Source organism: Myripristis murdjan, chromosome 4, assembly GCF_902150065.1.
Source record: "Myripristis murdjan chromosome 4, fMyrMur1.1, whole genome shotgun sequence".
Classification (NCBI taxonomy): domain Eukaryota; kingdom Metazoa; phylum Chordata; class Actinopteri; order Holocentriformes; family Holocentridae; genus Myripristis; species Myripristis murdjan.
In genome coordinates this window covers 24,593,318-24,619,373 of record NC_043983.1, presented here as the reverse complement: position 1 = coordinate 24,619,373, position 26,056 = coordinate 24,593,318, and the positions used below count along the sequence as shown (strand labels likewise).

At 42.1% G+C, this 26,056-nt stretch overlaps 1 protein-coding gene across 1 annotated transcript in view; it reads left to right on the top strand.

The window, feature by feature from the left end:
• The window catches only part of raver2 (ribonucleoprotein, PTB-binding 2), a 92,844-nt gene that overhangs the window by 46,431 nt on the left and 20,357 nt on the right, over window positions 1-26,056 (top strand). Inside the window, 3 exon segments of the mRNA XM_030050070.1 lie at window positions 1,461-1,768; window positions 3,057-3,221; window positions 20,655-20,846. Of these exon segments, the coding sequence (XP_029905930.1) occupies window positions 1,461-1,768; window positions 3,057-3,221; window positions 20,655-20,846 (665 nt within the window).

The following is a 26,056-nucleotide window of genomic DNA, read 5'->3' as shown; positions in this document are numbered from 1 at the left end:
CTATCATTCGCCTACAGTTTGCCACTGATTGTGTGTGTGTGTGTGTGTGTGTGTGTATAAAATTGGGCCTGTACAGGTTTATTGAATTATTTATTTATTTATTTATTTTTTGGCTGCATGTCATTGAGAGAGGAATCTTATTGGATATTGCTCCACCAGTGCCTGTTTCAAAGAGTAATCAACACCTCAGACTGACTGCACTGACTGATCTGATGATTTGCCGCTTAACATAAAATTGTCACAGCCTTCTCAGATCCCACACAGAATATTCCAACCAGGAAATCCCGGATATGCACTTGGTTTTCAATATTTTGGTTAATGATGCTACATGTGGCATTTTATGACACTAATGAATCATGGCTAAATTAATTTTGAGCATACTGACAGCAAACAAACATGACAGGCACACTCTACGACTCTTTACACTGTAGTTTACATTACACAATTTTTGTGGGGAATCTGCCAGATTGCTTTATGGCACAAATGCAGATTGCTTTAGAAAAAGAGATATGGGTGTTGCTTTTTGAGTAAAGCGCTCCAATTTTTTTTTTTTTCTTCACGCAAATGGTGGAATGAGTGGAGGGCTGTTAGATGTTAAACTTCTTTAGCCAAGAGAAAGATGAAACAAACATGGACAAGCACCAGGGAAAGGCTGTGGGTCTCAAGTAGCAACATCTTTGGCAAAAAAAAATGGGTTTATATTGGAAATGTAGTCTTAATTTTGAGAAAAATTAAGCTCTAAAAACTCTGCCGGTATCAGATAGTGCCTACCAGCTGTTTCAGCCGTGGTGTTAATGTGATAATGGTAATTATGCAAAGGTCTCACAGTTAATTTGGCAATGACATAGTTGTTTGACAATGCTACATGTGGTTCTTAGAGTAAATGTAGTATCACAGTAAAATTAAGCACAACTGATTTAGCTATAATATCAAATTTTGTGAAATGCCAGTACTCATCATTGGTACAGTAATTTTTTTTTAATAAGGTAAGGTGTTTTGTGTCTGTGTGTCACAGTGGATTCCCCCTGCCTTGTGACTCCCTAGAGGCTATTTAGCTAATGTGTTGTCTTTCTCTCTGTGTACCTGTCTGTCCGTCTGTCTTTATGACTGTCTGTTTGTGTGCGTGGTTGTGTGTGCCCTATTTTCTCTTTCTTTGCGCTCATGTTTTATTTCTATTTCTCACTTTCCCACGCTTGGCCTGGGCCTCATTTATTTTCCTTTGCTTTTCATGTGTGTGTTCTTTGAGTGTGCACTCCTGTGAACTGCTTTCTCTCCGTCGTGTTGTGCTTTTGAATGTCTGCTCTAAATGTTTCTTTGTGTGAGTCTTCGGGTTCTGTATGTCTCATTGTCTTTCACGTGTCCCCGTCCATTTACGTCTGCACGTCTCTTTCCTTGTCTCTGTTCCTGTCACTGTCTGTCTTTTCCCCTCGTCGCTGTCCCCATCCTGTCCCCTCCTCCAGCCTTTGTGACTTTGCTGAACGGGGACCAGGCTCAGGATGCCATCCGCTCCCTCCATCACAGCACAGTCCGGGGCCGCCTGATCAACGTCACCCTGCAGCCCACTGACTCCCTGCTCTGCCTCACCAACCTGCCCCACACCTTCACCGCCCAGCAGTTTGAGGAGCTGGTGCGCTCCTATGGCAACATCGAGCGCTCATTCCTGGTGTACAGCGAGCTGACGGGCCACTCCAAGGGGTATGGGTTCGTTGAATACATGAAGAAGGACTCCGCGTCGCGTGCCCGCTCTGAGCTGCTGGGCCGACAACAGGTACAACACGACAGATCTCATCATCTTTGTTCAGAAGGTCAGAGGTTACCTTTGAACCCCTTCAATGAGTATGTGATGGAGTTTAGTTTGCTGAGCCAGCAGGACATCACCCCATATTTTTAACCTGGTCTGAAAATACTCCCACGAGGGACCCTGCTGTGATTTCTGCAGGCTTTCCCAAATGTCACATGAGGTCTGCTAACCTGGAGAGCAGAGGCGGGTATGCAGTATAACAGGGGTTCCCAACCTTTTCAAACTCTTAAAAATATGAAAAATATTTGCCGTGTAATAAGATGTAAAACTTTCCAGCCTTTCAGAGTCCAAGACCCTCATTCTTTAGTTTCTGATTTTGTTTCAAACATTTCATTAAGATCTGTAAATCATTTTGCCAGTGATTTGGCAGCCCACATGCAGTGCTGGTAGGGGGCTGCAGCCCACAGATTGGAAAACGCTACAGTATAAACATCTTGGTGTTGCTACTTTACTTTACTTTACTTTACTTTCTGGTCAAAGCACAGCAGTTGATATTTGCATAGCCTTATTGAGCTCAGCTTCCCAACAAAACAGCACTGGGAGCAAAATTTCATTTTATTTTATTTATTCTGGGACCAGCCAGCCTGTTATGATTCAAACATGAAAGTGAAGCAGAAAGAAAAAAAAATGGTGCATTTGAAGCAAGCTACCATTCTTGAGTCTTGGTGTCATGTCAGCATATTGAGTTGTTTACCTCCCCAAAACTCAACTACACCTTGTAATCATCAGCCTCGGGCTATGGGATCTCCACAGGTATTGCAAGTTGTTTGCAGAAAAAAAAAAATACAATTGCAGTGACATTGGAAAAACAAATAATGTATGCAGGAAAGGGTGAAAAACACTCCTGCAGCCTCATATATCAGTGCCTTATAATGTATATAAAGTGTTTCTCTTAGTTAATTGACACAAACACTAAAAACGCTTGCCTTGAAAGAACGAGAAGAAAAGTGATGCAGAAATGGTTACCAATTCATTGAAATATAATGAAATACATAGCAGGAGATAATGAGACAATAAGTTAGTTGCTAGTTGAATTCATGACCAGAGAAGCTCTCACAGCCAAGCACTTGAACATTGTATGGAAGTATTGTACCTCCTTAGATCACTCTTACACTTACATCAGTGTATAAATGGGGAATTTAAAGCTTGTCAACATAATATCCTCTAATTACAGAACAAAAATGCAGGAGATGGATGTGAGCCAAATGAAAATGTTTACGGCAAACAAGAGGAAGTCTGCTCTCTTATTTCTCAGGGCGATCGGTCGTTGATGGTGCAGTGGATGGATGTGAACCAGCTGAGCCAAGAGCAGAACCTCCATTCAAAATGCCTTTGTGTGGATCGGCTGCCGCTGGACCTCTGCGACTCTGAGGAACTGACTCAGCTCTTCTCCGAAACCTACAAGCCTGTCTTCTGCCAGGTGAGTGTGTGTGTGAGCGTGTGAGCGTGTGTGTGTGTGTGTGAATGTGTACATGATGGAGTGTGTGTACACATACACACAGTCAGGGTACAGCTTTGCAGGAGATGTTACCTGGCCTTTTATGCCTGTTTGCAATACAAGTGTGTGGTAAAGGAATAGTTCACCCAAAATCCAAAAAAAAAAAAAAAAAAAAATCCTGCTATTACCCATTCAGACAGTTTCTGTGTGATGATGATCTGCTGATGAAGTCTCCAGTCTGTCGCAATCTTCCCCATCTTCCAGCACTCCGGTACAATGGGGCCAGATACATATTCAGCTCCAACCCTCAAAAATGTACTTTTGAAAAACTCAGAAGATACAACTCTTTCCAAAAACAATGACACAGATAAGTATTTCCTGTCAAAAAAAAAACAAAAAAAAAAACACCAGCAAACTGTATCTGTCCACCCCGACAGAGTACATATTCGGTGCAGATAGTTACAGTTTGCCAGAACTCTCTGGATGGATAGATTGATTTTGCAGTATGTTGACAGTGGAGACAGCTAAAAATGACAGTCGACTTAAAATGTGACAGGGCCTGTCAGTCAGGAGTTAGAGCTTTTGTTTCCAGATCTACAAAACTGTCTATCTCAGACTAATCAGGAAACTACAGCTTGTAGAATTATGATTCTGTTATGAAACCAAGGGTTGATAAACTTTTTTTCCCTAAAGTTCATAAAATTTGGAGGTAACAGCTTTGAGCCACACAAACTTAATGGCATGGTAATTTGAGGTGATTCATAAAGTTACCGTGGTACTGTTTAGTGCCGCTAACACCACAGTTACTGTGGTGTTAGCATCAGGTGTTCTCCAGGTGAGAGCCAATGAGAAGCTACGTGTTAATTCAAGTCAGCATTTTCACCAGCAGAGACTCATGCATTTAGAGGTTTTGTTGCACAATCTGTGGTTTTACTCCTCCAGCAAATCGCCATCTTCCTCATGCACTCCGCTGCTGCAGTTGCAATGTTTGCCATGGTAAAGTCAAAATGATTTGGGGACTGACTATTAATAAATATGCTGATTATGAACTAACAAATGAACTACATAATATAAATTGTTCTTCTTCTTCTTATTATTGTTATCATCACCATTATCATCATGTCAAATGCACATTTCCAAAGACAGCATTAAACTCTAAATAGCCATAATTTTAATATATTCAGCATTAGCTAGAGTAATACCCAAGTTGAATTAATCTCCAGCACTGAACTTGAACTGCAATTTCCAGTGTTTTTTTTTTTTTGTTTGTTTTTGGTTTTTTGCACAGAGTTGTGGTTCTATGAATTCTCATGTACATTCAAATGAGCAGAAGGAGGTGGTAGTGACAAAATTGTGGAAGCGGTAAGGCCATGAGCCCTTTTATGAATGAGGAGAATGCCTACTGCCATGGTAGTGTGTATCAGCGACTGATGGAGTCCATGCATTTTATTTTTTTTTACGGTTAACTGGAGGCGTGGCATCACTGCGGTTGAAAATATTGCTCACGCTCTCTTTCAAATATTAAAATATGCAAGCCCCCTCCTACTCCAGGTGAGAGGTGCTGGTGTGAAATACAGAGGTCAAACCCCCCCTGTAGGCCAACCTCCCATTCTACCTAGCAACTGTCTCCATGGTGAGGCCCGGGCACTGTGGCATCGGCCCCACCCTCAAATTCATCCCCCTCGTCTCTTCTCCTCCCTTCTCTGTTCTGTTTCGTTTCTTCTTTGGCACTATATTCACTCCAATTCTATACCATTACATCTATCCACCCCCACAGACATCACTCACCGGCTGTTATCTGCTACATTTCTAGTTTTAGCTCCACCTCTCTGCCCCACTCCCACACAGAAATCAATACACCCACATCATTCTGGCCCCATGATGCTTTGTGGGTGTTTAGCTCATGTTGCTTCACTGTTGCAGAGCCAGCAGGCTTTGACCTATGGTTCAGCATTTTTATGTATATGTGTGTGTGTGTGTGTGTGTGTGTGTGTGAGAGAGAGAGAGAGAGGGGGAGATATGTATATGTATATGTATATATGTATTTATATATAGAGAGAGAGACAGCACATACATGCATATTATATATATACATGTATGTGGCACTTACAGTACGCTGAGAAGCTCACTAAACCCTCACATAGTACCTGAGCTCTTGTGCCAGTGAATAGTACACAGAAGCAGCATAGGAGAAAGAAAGAAAACACACAAAACGGTGCAAGAAGAGTCATTGAAGTCATAGTATTTTTTCTTAGATTTTCTTTTTCTCAGTGTTACTCTCATCTTACAAAAGACTCTCTACATTAGTGTGCCTCTGACAGGGTTCAGTTCAACTGCTTGATGTTCTCCATAAAACACTTTTGTCGACTAGGAATGACTGAGAAAGCAAATGAACGGTTTTTGCAGAGTATGAGTACCGAGTACTCACTCTAGGGTACGTGCAAATACTGAGTAACCTAACCCTAACCCTAATATGAGTACTTTTAATGACTGGAATATTCAGTTAAAAAAGTAGAGCGAGTGCTGATTCGGAGGACAGTGTTTATTTTCAAAATTTGAATTGTCTCATCTGATTTAACAAAATGTTATGTCTCTGAGTTCTTATTACAAAAAATAATTGAATTGCCATTAAGTTTCAGTGCAATCTGTTGCTCTCAGAGTTTCAGTGGACAAATTATAAAGCTATAATCATACACAACCTGTCACTATCACTGTTTTAGCACTAAACCTGCACTGACATTCACGGAAACAAAACATGTAGCTGTCAGAGTTGGGATATTTGTGTGATGAGCGGTGAACCACACTTTGTTTGCTGCCCGGTGCTGGAATAATTTGTCAGCACAAGAGATTGCGCTCTCTCTCAGGTACATACGCAGCTTTATCCACATCCCTGTGTCCTGTCTCTCTGCACCTGTCTCTGTTAGGGCTTTTATTTTGAATTTCCACCGGCCCAGCTAGGGAGCCGTGCCTAGCCACAGGTCTGCCGCTGCATAAAGTTGTTGTTGTTGGTTGTTGTTGTTGGTTGCTGCTGCTGGCATTTGCAAATTCACTGTATTCTGTGGTGTGCTGATTTATTTATTTTTTTTATTTATTTTATCAATTTAGTTTAGTTGAAGGAGTTTGTCTTCATACCTCCTCATGATATTGCTCTTTCAGTTCGTCATTACGTCATGTGCTTGTGTGTTTGTGTGTTTGTGTTGGTCCATTTTCATGAATACAGTTTCAGACTGATACCTGAAACCGGTATCAGAATTGGTCCACCACTAGCTATTAACAGTGTTTTTGCAATGTGTGCATTAAGCAATTGGAATCAGTCCTAACAATAAGAATTGATATTTTAGTGTAACTTCATTTATCTCTGTATAGATTTCTACTCAGTTTGCCCTTTGCAGCTGAACTGAACTCTTGATTTTGTGTTTTTAGTCTGAATTTCTTTCCTTATTTTAGTGTTTCTGTGCTAGTGAGATGTTGAAAGAGGGAAATTCAGTAAAGTGTGTGCTTAGTGTGTGTGTGTGTGCGTCTAGTCAAGCTCATTGTTGCCGTCAATGCTAAAGGTGCTGGTTTAATATTAAAAGCAACAGCTATGCAATGTCTCCTGGTCCTTAACCCAGTGCATTAACATTTTTTGCCATCAACTCACTGTAGCTACCCCTTTCATTTGCTATCATTCATCATCTATCATGCTTTCAATTTATGTTGAATTGTGCTATTTATAATGAAATGGTAAAGTTAATGACTTCGACTAACCCTGACTGTTGCCAAGGCCTCATCATTGGCGCCGGCACATCCACATCAAACATACCTGTTAATTTCATTAGCTACAGGCTGCAGCTGTGTTTGTTTATTCTGCCACGACTTGTTTGTGAAAAGCTTCCTAATCCATTCTTGAATTTGAACTGTATTCATCTCTCGCACAATGTGGTGTGATGCTCTTTTGCTCCAAAATCTTCATGTTTGGTTACTTTCTGTCAGCTGTTTGTTTCCTGCTATTAAGCTACGCCGCAACTGAGACAGTCTTACGGCAGTGTTTTTTTTTTTTTTTTACACCCTTTTGTTGCTGTTTGGTTCAAAATTGTTCTCTACATATAGCATTTACAGTATATAGTGTTGGGAGTTTTTTCATACATGTACGTATAGTGATTTTTGTATACTGTTTGTACTGTAGTAGTCACTGAACATTTTTGGTATGTGTATGTTCGGTTTGAATTGAGGGCGGGACTAGTGAAGAACCATGACAGTTTGTTAGTGAATGCTGAAAACCATCATTTTGTTGTGTTGTGTTCATGTTTTTGTGTATTTTCTCACTCTGGTAGAAGTTAAGATGCACAGATTTCAAGCAACCTAAAGCAGACATGTTAATAACATTTTTTTTTTTAATTATTGTAAGTAGTGTGACCATTTTAGTAATTATCTAAAACAAACTTATAGTTTAAGAGATAGGCTTAACATCAATACCCAAACATGTCTGAACACCTAGCAGCCATCAGTGTTTGACACCTTCAGACGTGGGGATGTTTGTCCGAGACTTTATTGTGTGTTGCATATTCGCTTGTTTTATATCATCATCTGATGTTTTATTGTAGTGCACTTCAAACCATGTTTCTTACATAAGTCCTCTGCCTCCTCCACGTAGACATTCATCACTTTACCTCTTTTCACGGTACACTTAACCCGTGCCCTTGGCCCAAAGCGCAGTAATTTTGCTACCTACATCAGGCCCTTCCAGGTAGTGCTTCAGTGTGAGTCAGCCAGGAGAGAAGGAAGGAGGAGAGGGTGAAGAATGTCAAACATATTACAGGGACGGACAGAGGGATGGAGGGAGGAAGAGTGGGATGGCAGTAAGGGAGGAGGGAGAAATGGACTGAGAATGCCAGACCTATTAGGAGGAGGATGCATGGCTGGAAGGAAGGACTGGGCTGAGAATGTCAGGCCTAATAGTGTGATGGAGAGAGACAGAAAGGGATCGACAGACGAGGTAAAAGTGGGGCTTTGAATGTCAGCCACAGTAAGATTGATGACATATTTGCAACCAGAAATGTAATAATGGCAGTTTAAAGACTCTCGCTGAAGAGGTGTAAACAAATTTCAGATTCTCATCTCAAATTTTTCTTTATTACTCCGGAAATCTGCTTGAAGAGTGGTGTATGCTGTTTTTGTGCATACGCAAGGTTATAAATGAGGCCCCCGGGGAGTAGCTGACCCATGTGGGGGTCCAAGGCCAGGCTGCAGGGCTGATGAGATGTGGGGTTGGAGAAGGGCGGCGGAGCAGAGCAGACGGGACTGCAGGGAGAGAGGAAAACAGGATCAGGTTAAGGTAACAGGCAATGAGCAGAATTGCGAAATGCAACGGCAGGAATGGCTCGAAGCATAGACTTGCACCTGGTGGGGCTCTGCTCTGACAGATTTTGTAACACCTGTGGGCATTTAAGTTTTTAGACCTAATGATGGCCTCAGTGGCCTGAAACGTTGTCTTCTAATAAATAGCTAGCATGTGGAAAAGTGTGTGGGTTTGCTTTGTTTTTACTGCTGAAGTTTATTCACCCCAGCACTTTCTCAAATGTCCATGGACCAATTTGAATAACTTCTCTTTAGCCATCTCCCCAGCAACGTACAAATGATGCCTGGAACCCATTAACATACTTGGTGAGGTTATTAGAAGGATCTGGTTGCACTGTGGTATCATGCAACAGAGTCCGCGGTGCATGCACTGCACGCTCAAAAACATGTTCATTTAGGTCAAACCCAGTGCTTTCCTGCACAACCTGCTGGACGGGAGCCCCTCTTCACAATCTTGGTTTAGTTCAAAACAATGACCACGTAACAGAGACTCACCCCTTGACTCTGAACGTGGCATGTGGAAGCCTGTTATGTGTAACCCGTAGTTGCTTTAGAACTTGAGCAAACAAATAAGAGGAAAAATTCGAGCCCTGGTCATTCTGGATTACTTTTGGAGTTCCAAAGATGGCAATTAACTGTGTTAGTACTTTTACCACCAACTTAGCAGTAATGGAACGCGAACGTGGCTTGCTTACAGTAATGTGCTTTGACATATTACTGTAAGCAAGTTACTGCTAGACTCAGAACTGATTAAGGGATCCGCACAGTCAGTGATTGGATGCTCAAATAACTGTGTTTTTGCCAGATTAGGACACAGAGGAGCTTAATTATGGATGTGACCCCCAAGCTGGAGGTTTGGGGTCGTCACACATGTTACCACCTATACTGTCTGTGATTCACTAAAAGTCTGCTGTCTGTTGCAGGACAGAGGTATAGATATAAAGACAGTGAGGGAAGAATATATTGATGGGTTAATACATAGATGGATGGAGGAAGAAAAGTGAAGGGGGTGGCAGGAGACATTAAGTTGACTTGATGACTTGATGGGACACAGAGCAACAATGGCAGACTAGTCTGACTCAGTGGAAATAGCTCCTCATATATGGCCAAGTGCTCTGTGCTCCATGCAGGTGCAGCAGAATACAGTAGAGTGACATAGACACTAGATGACACCCATCACACAGCTTATATAGGTGTCTCTGGTTTGCAACTGGTTGAGGACGTACAAAGTGTCTCCGAAGTTCCTTTTGCTTTTAATACCAATCATGCTTTATTTACAGTGCCCAGAAGCCTCTCCTACTGCTGGTGCAACATCAGCAACATTATCACCAATTAACATAACACGGGAGTGATGCAGAGGGATGGTACCCAATTCGTGAGAGCTTTTGCATTTGCTGTTCTGAACTCTCAATGTCTGGTAGATCTTTATGGGACAAATCCTTTGGTGCACAGGAGGTTTCACATTTCTGATATCAGTAAGAACATCTTGCTGGAGCTAACAGAAGAAAAGCTGGGTGATTATAACAGGGTAAAGTAGCGATCATGACTGAACAGACCACCTACAGAAACTCAAACTTCGTCAAGAGAAAATTCAAGGAAGAAGACACGACAGTACTTGGAGACACTGTTTGACTGACATCTCTGGGACGCGCAGTGGAGAAACATGATCCGTAGGCACAAACGTTCCACTTAAAAATGAAATAAAACAAACTTTGGAGAAGGAGGATGGGGGGAGTGAAATGTAGATAGATAAATTGTTGTTGTCATTGTTCCGAGGAACAATGGCAACTCTTTAAGGAAGATAGATAGATAGATGGATGAAAGCTAGAGGTGTGGATGGATGAATACTGAAAAGACAAAGTATAGTGCAAGATAAACCATCATCTAGTTATCAGCATCTTCAGTAAGAAAGACTATAAGAGGAAAACACAAGTAATCAGCTTTATTATGCTTTCAGAAAGTGTAGGTAATTACTTTGTTTTATTCAGAAGCAACAACAAAAAAGCTGATTTTCAAAATGCAAAGTGCTTTATTCTCAAAAGGATGTTCCTCGCAATCATTGGCACTCATTGTTGCACAGCTATTTAAAGTCTTTCTAACTACAATTTTGAGATGCTTGACACAATTATTGGCATCCTTTGCTGAACATCAAAGTGCTTCAAACTTGTAAGTTTTATTCTAAGAAAACATATTATTTGATGGAATCTTTTTCTGAGACACAAAAGCCGGTTGCTTCGTGAAAATTTAACTGATATTCAGTGGAATAGTTTCAGGTGGGATCACTTAATCTTGGGACTCTCCTGGGTATTTTTCCAAGCTCATTTGATCATACTTTCATCTTTCCACTTCTTACTATTCTCTTTCATCAGCAGTCGCACTTTCTCTCTCTCTCTCTCTCACACACACACACACACACACACACACACAGACGTCCTCCTTGCCACTCATCTACCTCTCTCCGTGAAGATTTCTCATGGCTACACTTGTGACTGTGGCAGGTCACGTACCTTACTTCACAGACAGCTGTGACATGACAGCTGTGACCTCATCACTCTGATCAGACAACTGACGCTGCATTTATACTCCAGCAAACACACACAAAGACACTCGCACGCACAAAAACTGACAGGGCTGTTCCACTGAGGCTGAGCCCTGCCAGCATCACAGTCAGCCTGGCTGGGGAACAAATCGCGAGGTCACGAGCTGTCACATACGCTGATAGCCAGCTTTAGGGTCTCTGGTTCCCACATGCACACACACAACCACACGTTTGTGGAAAGATTTGGTCATTTCATTCAATTTCTTTTTTTTTGTTTGCACAAGTTCTGCCTTTTTTGTCATTGTGTGAACAGTTTCAGAGCCTGGCCACAGCTCTGGGGGAAAACTGTCGGCTGTTTGTGTTCATATGGCCCTGTAGAAAAACAGATACTGCTGTTTGGCTTTTTTCAGGGGGTGAAACCACACAAGGTCCTCTGTGATGTAGATCCTGAGAAATATGAAACTTGTTCCCCACTCTGCTGCTTCCCCATGTATTTGAAGTGCAGAATGCTCAGTCCTCCTAGACTTATCTCTACTCTAGACTTTACATACTACATTCATTATACCATGTGCACACTTTTATTTATTTATTTATGTTTTTCAGATTATTTGCTATTATTTTGGCATTTCTGCTTAATTTGATAGTTACAGTAGAGAGAGAGAGGAAAGGCAGAGAAGAGAGATGGGATGACATGCAGAAAAGGACTCAACCTTAACAAGTGGTACTCGCTCTACCAGGTGAGCTACAGGGGGCCCCGACACACCTGGTGTTAACGTGATTTAATCTCAAGTGGACAGTGCTAAATACAGCTGTGAAATAGATTCAGTCCATACAATATGATACAATACAATATGCTTTACCCCATGGGTAAATTTGTCTTGGACTCAAATGCTGCACACGTGACACATGACATATTGTCTTATCATATAGCTACCTCGATAGTGGTAATAAAAAAGCATAATGCAGCATAGCACATCACAACCACAAGTTACACTTTGTACGTACTACACAATCACTGATAAAAGCAAGCAACACTTCACATCCCCATCGCATGCCATGATGTTATGGCACAACTCTGCACCCTGAAGTAACATTATTTAAAATTTTAATTAACATAGACACAAATGAGTTTTTAAAACAGTTGAGTTGATTTGATTTGTCTTGATCCATCCCCAGCAACATGCGAGGACGATGTTGTCACTTTGTGGAAGGGAGGAGAATTTGACAGAGCAGACTATTAGCAATGAAATTCAAATACAGATGAACTTTGTTTTTGCAATCAGATGACAGTGTGTTGATTGGTTCATTCAAATTGAAGAGAGTTTGGGCAGAACTGCTTCATGAATGGACAACAGGATGGTCAACAGGACTATTTGGAAGATAGTGAAAACATGGAATATAGAAGTGAGGAGGAGGACAGGAGGACGGAGACTGGAGGGAGCTGGAATGAAGACAAGAATGGCCGGAGGCTGATCACAAATCCAATCACCAAGTGGAGACACGTCTGAGACGCATGAAAATGCCAGGTGTGAATGACAGTGTGTCTCAGCTGTCCATTTGTTATCAAATCACCTGAGATGGATATTACACTTAATAATAAGTGTAAACAGGGCCTTAGACCACTGCACCTCGTGGTGTTTTTTTCAGGTGGTTGCATAAGTTTGTTGTGCTGCTTTGTGGCACAGACACAGTCCCTAAGTACAGACTGCATGGTGCTTTTTTTGGTCAACATCGCTCACTCTAAATCCAAAATATCGCCAAACTACAGGTGGCAGTCCAGTTCTGGGGCCTAATTTCTCCTGTTCAGTGTCTCCTCACAGTTTTATCTTAAATTGTACTCTCTTCACTGTCACTACAACCATTCAGGGGAGATGTGTAAACAGAGCATGTGTTAAAATGGCAGCCCGTGGTTGGTCAGACGGTAGGATAAGGAGTGCTTGATTTAACAAAGCAGCAGGGCCAGCATATTAAACGTGATATCGTAGGCGATTATGCTGATGTAACTGTGGAAGCCATAATCGTAATCGTGGTTAATGTACAATTAATTGTGCAGACTTAATTTTCAGACTCTTGGGTTGTTTAAGTGCTGACTCATCTCACCCTGCAGCATCAGGAGAGTCTAATTCCATTTTTTTCCCTGTCATTCCTTACCAAATATCACCACAACACTTCTCTCTCTGTGAAATTAGTTCAGTCCCATGCTCCAGTTCATGCTGAAAAGGGCCTGTCACCTTCACAAACATCAGCGCTAATATTCTCCTCTTTTTCTTATTGACTTAACTGTCTAAAATTAGTCATAAATTATTAAAAGTGCCGCTATGCATTTTCACGATTAGTATTATAGGTGTTGTCATTTACTTTTTTCCTTGACAGCTCAGGAACTGAACTGTGATGCCACTGGTAAATTAACCACTCATCCCACACCGCTCATGTTTTCTTTATATGCTCTATGTTTATATGTTTCTTTATCTTGTAATTTGTGATCCTGGGCTATACAAATAAATAAAATTGAATTGAATTGAATTGAAATTATATGCCAAAAACCTCAGCATTGATATTGTTACAATCGTGAGATTTTTTAAAAACAATCTCTAGCAAAGTTAATGTGAGAATGAATTAGGTTGTGGGAAATACTTTTAAAACCACAATGCTGTGCAGTATCACAACATTGTGATATCCAGAATCCCATATATTTTATAATGACCTGGGTACAATTTTGATAGATCATCCGACCCTGTGGGGTGCCCATGTGTATACAATGAGGTGATATCTGAATTTAATATATGAAAAAAAATCATTAAAATTTGTCAGTGACCCCAGTCATCACACTGTATATGCAGATAAGAAGAGTGTATTTCCTTATTGAAACTCAGTGAAACTCCACGACCTGTTGAAAGGGACTTATTATTTTACTGATTTGGGAGAGATTTTTCAATATGGTGTCAAATCTCTGTGTGGCAAGACTGCTTTGGTTACAGTCCTGCAGCAGAAAGTTGCAGACTCAATTCCTGCAACAGTTACAGTATATTTCCTGTCTGACTGTCCCTGAGCCAAACACTGAAGCCCTACTTGTTTACTCATTTTTTTTTCTGTCATTATATTCTGTCGTATACATGAATTATAAAAAGGCAGAAGGTTTATGTCTGCTTGCATATATCTGAATCGTATTTGAATATTTTACATTATGTGACACACACAGAGTTGATGATGGCCTGAGTACCATTCATGCAAAATCCCATCTGAATCCAGTTCAGCATTGTCACTGCATTATGATGTGTGCACCATAGTTCGCCCACTTGCACCAGTCTTATTTAGTGTGTGCATACAGAAATAATGATTAGCAAGTTTTTTGTTTGTTTTCCTCCTCTCTCTCTCTGGCTCATATCCTCCTTCACCCTCTCGAGCTCGCTCACTTGCTCACTCTCTCACTCACTCACCCTCTCTCCTATCCTCAATCACTTCATCACTCACTGATGTTTTTCTCCACTCCTCTCCACTCCTCCACTCCCCTCTCTCTCTCTCTGTTTCTCCGTCTCTCGTTCCACTCTCCTCACACCCACTCTCCCTCCTTCTCTCTCCATCTCTGCAGTGGTAGAGTGGTGCAGGTCATTTCCATACAGTTTGCTTAATATATGCTGATGGTAATGGTCTATCGACCCACTCCTCCACACATCCATCCATTTTGCTCCTTCCATCCGTCCCTCACTCCATCCATCCATCCATCGCCAGTTGTCCGGAGGGAACAGCAGACAAATGAGAGGAGGGTGGAAGGGGTGGAGTGAGAAGGGAGAGCGCCACTTGATTGAGAGCTGATGGTAATAGGCTTTGATGCACTCTCTAGTTTACTCTGTCTATCAAGTTTTAAAGACCTAGTTTAGTTGTATAGCATACTCTAACTGCAATTATATTGTAATTTTGTTTTGTTACAGCTGTATGTTCTGTAATTGATGCATAATTTGAAATGACAGTGAATTTGGGTCCACCTTCCTCTGAAGCTTACTAGTCTAGTCAGTGTTGTTGTGAATGCTGCTGTGTATTTATTACAGTATACAGTACTCCAATTCTGGTTTTCCGTGATTTGATACTGCTACTGGATAAAAAAAAACAATAAATTACAAATAGCCTTGATTAGCCTGCTGTGATTCTGCTAATGCTGCTGCTACTGCTAGAACAAGCTACTAATCCTACTAGTATAGACACTCAGCTACCTCTGCCTCTCTCTCTCCTACCAGTCGTATCAATGCTGTGTTCACACTATAGGCAACAAAGCAACAGGTGACAAGTCATTTTCAGTGTGAGCCGGTGCCATGACGCTTGAAATGCACGCCTGATACATGCTGCTGCATGACAGGCTGCAAGAAAAGGTGGGCTGCCTTCTACCCACCTCAGCGCTGCAGTGACGCCGACAAGCACCAGCCAGTCAAACCTAAAAAAAACTTGTTAACCTTTTGAACTTCCCCTGTTTTGCTGTCTTTCCAAAGGTCTGATCTTCAAAGTTCCACTTCTGCTATGCTACTGAAAATGTAACACATAGCAATAATCAGTGTTAGCCAACTTGAGCACAAGCCTGAGATGATATTAATTATGTTGGTCATTACTTGATGGGAAACCCGGCAACTATGTAGCTATAGTGTCTGACCGCTTTGTAGTTTTGTTGCGTGAACACACTGTAGTAAGTGCCCCAGGGCTCCCTAGCTGTTCAAATGAAAGGATGTGGAGGGCCTGATCAGCAAAATCTCAGTGATATTAATGCTGCATTTAATTCAGTGGTTGCTAAAAATGAGCTCCAATTTGTGAAAAAAAAACAAACAAAAAAAAACAAACAAAAAAACCCCCCAAATTAATGATTATCCAGTTCAGAATTATAATTTGAAAACTTGGGTAGCATTTCAGAAATCAGGCTTCTCTGATTACAGTTCAAGTGACATCAGAGCACACAAAATGCCATAAAATAAATCACCTTTCATTATTTATTGTAAGTTTTTAAGAGTGTTTAGTCACTTCTTAAGCAAATACTGTCGCATATGCTCTTTGTTTTCCCACTGGAGGAAAATACAGTTTCTTTTTGTTGGAATCCTTTTTTCCCAAGTTTATACCATGAACGCAATGTTGCTGTGCATTGGTACAAGTGCAGCATAAAAACTGCTGTGGCAGCATGGCATGCATAGAGTTAAACAAACTGCTGTCTGAAATATTGAGCAACAGAAACAGCATTGATCTGTAGTCCAAATTTATTTGTTCAATCAGTGATGTTATTTCAGCATTAAAATGTGAGATATGATTTCAAAACTTGATAAGGTCTGTGTTGCCAGATAGTAAAACAGTCTCAAAAAGTGGACAAATCCCTTGAAAGGTCAAATAAATCAAGCACTCATGTATTTTTCAAGTATTTCAAATGGATTCAGCCACCACTAACAATCTGTCAAGTGGTGTGTTTTAACCATAAGCCATTAGCTCTTAGCCATAATCATTAGCCAATATTATCCATTAGCTGTATGCTATTAGCCAGCCTGCATTATTTAGCTGCTCTTAACTGTGGGCACTGCAGCTGATGACTGAAACTTCAGTTAAAACTGGCTTTAATGAGTTTCTTTTAAACCATACTACTGGTCAGCTGTACAATTCGACCTTAAAAGAGGCATATCTTTTTACTGTTGTCAATAAAAAAATATGGGCCAATAATCTTGGCCACTACATTGGTAGCATGAATTTAATTTTCAGTTTAGATCAGTCAGCAGTTTAGTTGCTTGTACTGAGCAGCAGTTATGGGGCATTCAACCCATCGTTTAGACAAAAGGATCTGTGCTAGAAGTGTTTTAAAAGATCAGCTGGAAAACACATAAGCAAATCCAGGCAATTGCATGTCTGTGTGTGTGTGACAGAGAGCGAGAGAGAGAGAGAGAGAGAGTGCGCTAATCTCGAGAGCAGTACAGTGATGTATCTTTTACATCATGTCAGATAAGATTTTCTCTCGGACAAAGGAGCTGAGACAAGCTCTTTTACCTCTGTCACAAAGCTCTACTGTTTGACCCTTAATCTGTCTCCCTCTCACTGTCTCTCTCCCTTTCTCCCTCTCTCTCTGTCTCACACACACTAAGGATATAAGGAAAGCTGATGTTTAAGTTTTATATTTTTGCACTCGTCTTACATGTTGTGAAAGCCTTCCACATGTCAGTGTGGGTGTCTGTATTTGGGAAAATACTTTTAATATCCTGAGGTGGCCTGGAGCCTGTCCTGTGGACCAAGATTAGTTGGCTAAAGGGCTAACTTTGGGCCTAACCCTGGCTTTTCAGTCTCATTTGGTGGCTCGCTTTCAGGCAGGGTACATCACCATGGGAACGCAGGCTCCATACCTCACCTGCTCTGGAGCAAGGTACTTTCAGGCTATTGGATCCAAACATGTAGACAGCCTGCCACCTCACCAGCCAACTCTGGAAAAACTGCATCAGTGCTCCTGGAGGATTCTGTGGCTCGCAGATGGAAAGGACTCCTCACCGAGAACCCCTTTGCTTTGCCTGATGACTCGTTCAATAAGAGAGAGAATGAATGTTTGCGTCATTTCCAGTCCTAGCAATAATCCTACCAAAATCAAAGAGCAAGAGCTTATTTTTAGACATTTAAACTTAGATTTTTAATTTTGCACTGACATTCAACAGTCATGGAAGGATAAATCCATTATATTATAGACGTGGGAGAGATGCCACTAGCCTCAATAGACCAGGTTGCAATACGGCCTTGAGACGTGCAAGTTTGTCTCAACTGGCAGTTACAGCTGGCATGATCGATATTTTTTCAGTGTCCACCTACAAATAAACTCCTCCACCTTCAATATATTGTACACCAAACAAGTAAATGCATATTGATTAATATATTTGGGATTATTGGAAGAGGAAGAATAATTCACCACTAGACATTTGCTGTTGGTGAACAGCTTATATGCCCCAAACATCAGTCCTTAGTGACACATTGTGAATATGTTAGAGGTGCAGATGCAAGACACAATCACAGGAACATGAAAAAGAAAACAAAACAGGTCGTCATCAGGCTGGTTTGCCTGATAAGTGTTGAAACTTTGCAAAGGTAAATATTGTTGGAGCTTGAATTTTTCAGTGCGCAGACATTCACTTCTTTTACATTGAGACCATGGGCCCTATCTTGCGTCAGAGTCCCTAAACCCGTTATTTGGGGATTTAGCATTGCGTAAGAGGCGTTCCCCCGCAAAAGTTGCTATCTTGCACTTGCGCTACCCGTCACATTATGCATAGGCGTGGTTTGGGCCTTATGCCAGTTAAACCAATCAGTGTGCCAGGTGCCATTGCCTTTAAGAGCAGGCTACGCTATCCTAAATCCACAAACCGAAACCCGTGATGGAGAGAGGAAGGTCGCGATTTAGTACTATCTCTACCATTTTCTCAGGGGTTCAACTGAGGCTAAAGCAAGGTGGCCTTTTATAGGCGAGTTAATTGGGGAGGTGGAGCCGCATGTGCATGTCCACATGTGTCCAAGTGGACGCGCATTGAAGCCGCCTGGGCGCGCTCTTGTAAAAGCCCAAATGGGATAGTGGGTGGTTCTGAGGACCCGCTATCCGCTTTCCCTAATGTGTGTGGTCAAGATAGCAATTGTAGGGAAAGCACATAAACACGCCCATGGGCACACCTCCAGGCGAATAACGGAATCGGCACAATGTATAGCGGGTAGTGTGGCCGCAAGATACCGTGTAGGGATAGTGGAAGCTGCTAAATGCGTAATTCACGGGTAGTGGGTAGTGGCAACAGGTAGCGCAGTGTGAAAGATAGAGCCCTATGTCCCGAATCTGGTTCAGAGGTTTGGCCAGCCAGTGGGAGAATGCATTACTTATGTGTGTCCTGGTAATAAGATCTTTTTAGTAATGTACTCCACACTGCAAAATGTTTTAACATGTGCTCTAATATTAGAGCTGATGTTATTGTGTTCAGACACTAACCATCTCCTACTGTGGGCAAAAAAGGCTCTGGGAGACTCCAACCAACAGAAAAATTCTCCTTATGGCACTGGAAATGTCATGTGGTCACCAAAATCAGTTCAGCTCTGCTTTGAAAAGATTCAAATTGACAATATTGGAGCTGTTGCATTCACAGCCAGGATTTGCAGAAGCGGACATGGCGGTGGTTGGGTTGAACCCACAGTATCTCCGGTTTCATTATTTGAGGAAATATTTCTCTCATGTGTAAACACATGATTTTCCTGTGGGTCACACCAGAAAATCACTGTCTCAAATATTGAAACAAGCCATTTTAAGTCGTCTGCCTCTCCCACAGGGCCACTGACAAGCTTGGATTGACTTCAGGTGTGACGGTTGATGAGCTCCATCTGTAGGCAATCATCTCCCTGATGTCTCCTCCCTCTGTGTTTGGCTCTGTTGTTCTGTAAGGCAACACTGAGGGCGGATTGCATTAATAATGATTAATTTTTACACAGGATTAAATCATCGTTGGCAGTCGGTTATGTTGCACCAAACTTTAAACCCAGTCAAAGACAAAGGGTTACTTTTAAACATTCCCTTTAAATCTCAGTTTGGTTTTTACTTCAAACCTATTTAATTGATGCTAATCCTGTTGCTTCAAAGCTTTAAACTCCAGTTTCAAGTTTGACCACAGATTAAATAGAAAGTGACTGCAGAGCTAATTTAACTGTAAAAATTGGCAGCATTTTAGAAGCGGCTAGAGCAAAATGAAAGAGTTCTCCAAAGGAAAGTAAGAGAGACACTTAGGCGGCTGAAGTTCATGATGATGGAAGAAGTTCGGAAAAACTACAATTTCAGCAAGGAATCTGTGATGGGGGTGAACAGGCCGGATCAGCTATCAAGCACAGCGGTGACAGAAATGATGTTCTACCTCCAACACTTCCTCTCCTGGTGGCCTTGGGATTTATTCCACTTTATATAATGGAAGTGAACAGCTGTCAACACCTGCAGCATCCTTTTTTTTGCATTGGTTTCCAACAGGCTTTGAATTGGCATACATCTCTTACCTTGAGTCCTGCTCTCTGGGAAAATAAATCTTGGTTTGAGTCTCCCAGGGCCTTTTTCCCACAGTAGGAGATGGTTAGTGTCTGCTGACTTTACCTAGTTGATTTTTTTTCCATTTTCTCATAATCCGTTTTCTTTTTGTGCTTTTGATTTCTGTTATTTTACCTATTATTTTAAACTGCACTAGGTATGGTTTTCAAAAACATAAAAAATACGTCTCCTCATCCTAAATCACAAAATGCGGCGGCAACATAAATAAGCACCCCGTTCCATGTAATTTACGATGCCATACTTTTGCCCTATTTTCTGGTTTCGGGTATGGATATTTCCCTGTCCATATTGTTTCTAGTTATTGATGTTCATATTTTGCAAACAGGCCTGCCTCCTGATACCATTTGCCACCTGCAACCTGCAAAGTTGATCGGAACAGCATTAAATGTACTTTACTGTCTACTATAACCTCTAAAAAGGCTGCATAGGGAAAGTGGATTGTCATCATCTGATGGCGATTTTATTTTGTGTCTGCTTTCAGCTCGCACAGGATGAGGGCAGCCCAGTGCGGGGTTTTGGAGTGGTGGAGTACGAGAGCGCAGAACAAGCGGAGGCGGTGCTGATCGAGATGGACCGAACGCTGCTGGGTGGACAGGAGATCCGTCTGTCACTCTGCAGCCCCGGCACCTCAGGGAGAAGCACCCTGGCTGCACTCATCGCCGCCCAGGGTGTGGTGAGTCGAGACGCACAGGCAGCGTCACACACACGTTCACGGAGACAGGGCCATGGTGTTGTGCACGCCGGCTCACTGGAAAGGCTCTGGTACACTGAAATAGAGATGATCCTTAATTAATATCATTGGTAACTCCTGTGTTACCATCCCTATAAGAAGTTAATATATCAGAAACAATGCCACTGAATTACAGTGGTGGTGTGCGGTATGGACAAAATCCTCTATCAAAATATGGATAATTTCATATTTTGATAATATATATCACTATATGTTTTCGGTAAATTTGATGAAAAAATAACCACATGCTTCATGACAACTTTTTGATAATTCTATGAACTACATGCAAATGAAAGGCATTTTCTCTTCTCTCCTTTTATTCGTAAGTGACATTGAACAGAAGTGAGGTTTTGCTTTTCAACCACTGCCTTTCATGGTTCTCCTATAAGAGGTAAAGGTGGTTTGTTGTTTCTGCGGCACACTCGGCGAAGCACCGTTTTCTGGTCATGTCAGAAGTCTCATATCCAAACCATGTCCAAATGACATAAGTTCCCCCTTTTCTCAGGTACAAGTTCCTCATCTTGTCCTGGCTGGGTCGGGTCTTGTTCTCGATCAGAGTGCTGCAGGGGGTTTCGCTCTGTGTCATGTTCCTCCATGTTTGTTTGTTATTCGACGGTGCATTCGACTGGGAGCTGACTTAATGATGTAAAATACTGCTGAGAAGTGGCTTTTGTGATAGAAACGGTAGCGGGAAGTCTCTACTGATAGACATGTTTCTCTCATCCCACGATATATATATCATCATATCACACAGCTCTAACTTACACCCAAAACGACCATGCCATTAGTAAACAGTATGCTGAGAACAAATAAAAGTTATTAAGCACACACAACAACGCGCTAAAGAGCTCAATATCCCAGTAAACATGCGATTTACAAACAGCCAGAGCAGCCGTGCCACCAACAACCATATGTCAGCTTTCATGCAGCTAGCAAGCAAACATCATATGCATATGTATGAATGCACTGGAATGGCACATACCCCGTTGTACCTCCCCACTCTGTTTGTCTCTTTGTGCTCGCGCTCTCTGGCATCTTTTTAAGCCACCATCATCATGCCCTCACAATCCTCTCTGCATTGGGATAGAGCTTATCCATGTGTAAAGCCCAGGTGTAAATACAGCCAAGATACAATGAAGAGGCACAATAATTCCATTACCTAAAGCAATTTATGTATTTCCCAGATAAGCACTGCACCCATATTAAGCTTCAAGTATATTTACTCTTTCATACACTACAGAAAATAGTGTGTAAGCAAAAAAAAAAAAAAAACTTGCACTACCCTTGCATTACCATTTTAGTGTTTTTCCTTTCCATTGAAATGTATTCAGGATGGCAGGAGGACTTGCTCTTACCTGCGGTATGCAAATTTCAGTAACAACTTAGGAAGTGAGATAAGAGTTACTCTGCAGCATATGCAAACTCTTGCTAAGCATGTATATGGGAAAAAAAGTCATTTTACAATTTACGTCAAAAAAGTGAGAGGCATCGCTCGAGAGACGCAGCGGTTTGCGAGTTAAAGAGCAATCTGATTTCGCTGTGGATACTGGAGACGCTTTTCTACCGAATGGGAATCAGCTGGAGAGAGAGTGCTGTATATCTGAATACCAAATGAAATGTATCCACTCAATGCAAGGCGTAAATCTGTCTCTTTCTCTCGGTCAAACAATCACACACAAATACACAAAGAAAATGCTCACTCCTACATCTATTTATGAAGCCAGTGCCCAGCTGGTTATTGTACGTGTTGAATGTCCGGATGCATAGAGGTTTAACACAACACAAATGCATGAGTAAGGACCCTCAAGCTGAAATAGTCTGTGTGGCTGTGGTGTCCCTCCTACACAGTACTGGGGTAGCAGAGAGGCACTGACACAATAATTATAGTTGAATAGACTGAATGGGCTCCTCTACTGTCTCCTTCTGCCTGAAATAAACCACTTTCACAGCCCTGCGACACAGTATGACACACACACACACACACACACCAATACACATGCAGTCAGACACTCACACCTACACACCAAGACGTAAATACCAATGAGAGTCCTGATCTTTTGTGAGGAAAGGTGCAATACTTCTGTTTCCACACGCCCTGTTACGCTACACACATACTGTACATTTTCACAAATACATATTCATACATAACCATAGGCTAAGGCTCATTCTCATACACAAGTGGGTGAGGAAACAGCATTCTGTATTTCAATGCATGTTAAGTATTCGGACACTGTTGAACCAGAGAGAGAGAGAGAGAGAGGCATCAGGGAATTACGAGGGTTTGGGGTACTACATATACATATGTAGGTATAATAGATTGTCTTTTAAGCCTTAAGCAAAGGACACACACACAAAATGGTTCACCCACTTGGTACACACAACCTCCTATATAACACACACATGCACACCCTGCTCTTGCCTAAGCCATCGTCCAAGTAAATCCATAACAGCCCCCACTGCAGGCTCAGTATTGTATAGTTTCTGGCACCGGGCTACATAGGTGACAGTAGGCTCCAAATACAGTCGGTAGTGTAGGCACTGATGCAGACACTTCTGCTCGGTGTTTTTGTTGCTGTGATTTATACAGTACAGCTTCACATGGAGGCCAGTAAAAACCCAAAGAGCCCATTTACACCTGGCATTTCAGATGACGTGTTTCCAGATGGTAATCCGGACAAGTTTCATTTACGTTTTCTTATCAAAAAAATATGTCTGTGATGGCCAGACTGCCCTTCAATCCAGGTCTTCCCTTACAATATGCCGTTTCTTTTTGAATGTCAGTCTACTTTTTGGCTATCCTTCCTGTATGAGCACACTCAAACAGTCCAGAGAGAGCGATATTACATAAATGGCTTGAAGAAACATCCCCCTACGTTTGGCTAAGTTGCAGCTCTCAAACCAGCCCTGACAGTGATTTGAGCGTACGGTAGTTTTTAATGTTAAGCAATCAGATTCCTGTCTGTCCCAGTCCCAGTGCATCTTGGAGGCATTTACAACTGGATTTCCATGTGAATATGTGTGACTGGATTGCTATTTGATGACTCAAGGCACATTTTAACATTTGGTCTAAATGAATATATAATCCAAAGTTAATAATGAGACTCATTCATAGTGTCGGAAATAATTTCATTTATGCGTTTATCGCAGCGACTGGCCTGATGGGTAGATTGCAATTAAATGGCAGAATTTTGAACACTGAAAGGCCAGAACGCCTCCGCTGTAACTCAAATTCACATAAAATTTGCAAAATAGATTGTGCTACTCTTACAAGTGACAGTGATTGGCTCATTGAGGGTGCTGTAATGTCAACATTTAAAACTTTAAAAGGCCCCAAACTGCACCTCCGGTCTGATTTTGAGGAAACTTAGAAAGGCCAAAAGGGTGCCGGCATTATTTGTGGGTGGTGACGTGCCTACTTGTTTTCAAATTGCATGCAGGGGAAAACGGGGTACCTGAAAGGTGGGTAACACCTGCTGCAGAGGAACAATTATCAGGCTCCAGATAGCGAGAACCTCTAGCCTTGAAATGGATTTGGCGGAGTAAGATTGAAGATTGCAGGCAGAAAGGGCTGAAAGGTGTAGCAATAATGATGAGAGTCTAAATCACAGAGAAGATAAAATGGCCCAGAAAGAGAAAGAAAATGGTTTTCTGTATAACTCAGCTGATGGACATTTCTTACATCTTCTCACTCTTGAGAGGAGAGTGAGAAGGAGAGGAGGAGGAGGAGGAGGACGGAGAGAGTGTGAAGTAAGCGTGAGGGAAGCAGAGGAAGAGAGGAGGGGGTGGGGGTGTTGATCGAGAAACCGAAGAGAGAGGGGAGTGGGTGGAGAGAGAGAGAGAGAGAGAGAGAGAGAATAGATGGAGGAAGGAAAGGTAGAGGTGGAGAGACAGAAAGTATTTGAGCTCATGAGGGCTGCGAGACAGGTGAGTGCCCCAAGGCTCCTGTGAGATTATTACAATGAATGGGAACAGCCAGTAAAAGAAACATCGGTTCAGACCTGCAGAAAGAGATCAAGGCCCACTCCTTTCTACTCTACTTTGAGGCAATTCGCTCATTTCTTGAATTTGTGAATCTGAGAGTGAACGCCGAGGACCAGATGGCCTCCTCCCCTCCTCTTTTCTTCTCCCTCCATCCTTCTCTCTCCCTCTCCTTACTCACTCGCTGCTTCTCACCCTCCCTGCTCCACTGCTTTCTTACCTCCCTGGTGTGTGTGTGTATGTGTGTGTGTGTGTGTGTGTGTGTGTGTTTGACTGTGTGGGTGTGTGGCTGGATTTTGTGCCAGCAGCCAAACAGACTGATGCATGCTGACATTTTCTCCGGCAGAAAAAGAAAAGAAAAAGAGCTCTATCCTCCTCCTCTCCTGTCCTCCTCCTCTCTTCGCCTTCCTTGAAAGACGCTGTCAGCTACGACTGGCCTTGTTCAACATCAGTGTTCACACACACGCACACACACACACACACACACACACAAATACAGGGCAGAGACACTAATTTTCTTTGCTGTAACACACAGACACACATACTGTATACTGTACACACTAGACTCTCTCTCTCCCTTTCTCCCTTGTCTCTTCCCGTCTTTCCGACAGGCTGAAGTCAACCGCCCTCCATCCTCATCAGTAATGCTCTCTCTTCAGGATGTGACAGGGAGGAAACAAGCCTGACTTGAGTTGAAGTCATGCTGTAGCTCAGGGGCAGACGGGGAGGAAATATCACCATCCTGCTCCTGTTGTTTTAAATAGCTGTGTCTCTGGGCCAGCCGGCGAGCGCTCTGCTGCCGAACTATCAGCACCGAGGAGGATCTGCTGGTGCGAGGGGCCGCTCTGTTCAGTTCGAGGCACTTCTGCTTTGACAGGATTTCACTGAAAGTCTGCTGAATTCAAATTTGAGAGCGTAATGAATCATCGGGTCCTCATTTGAGGATGCCCCGCATCTATTGTCCATCAAACACAAGTCAGTAAAGATTAGATCCAGGAAGTTGAGTTCAATTCAAATGAAGGCTGAACAATTAATTGAAATATCATCAAAGTCCCAATATGAAAAAGTGTGCTATATAATTTTTTTTAATGTAGGCACGTGTGACAAAATCAATATAAATTAAAAACGGTGGTGCTACAGAGTTGCCCTTGCCAACAATTCAAATTCTCCAAGTG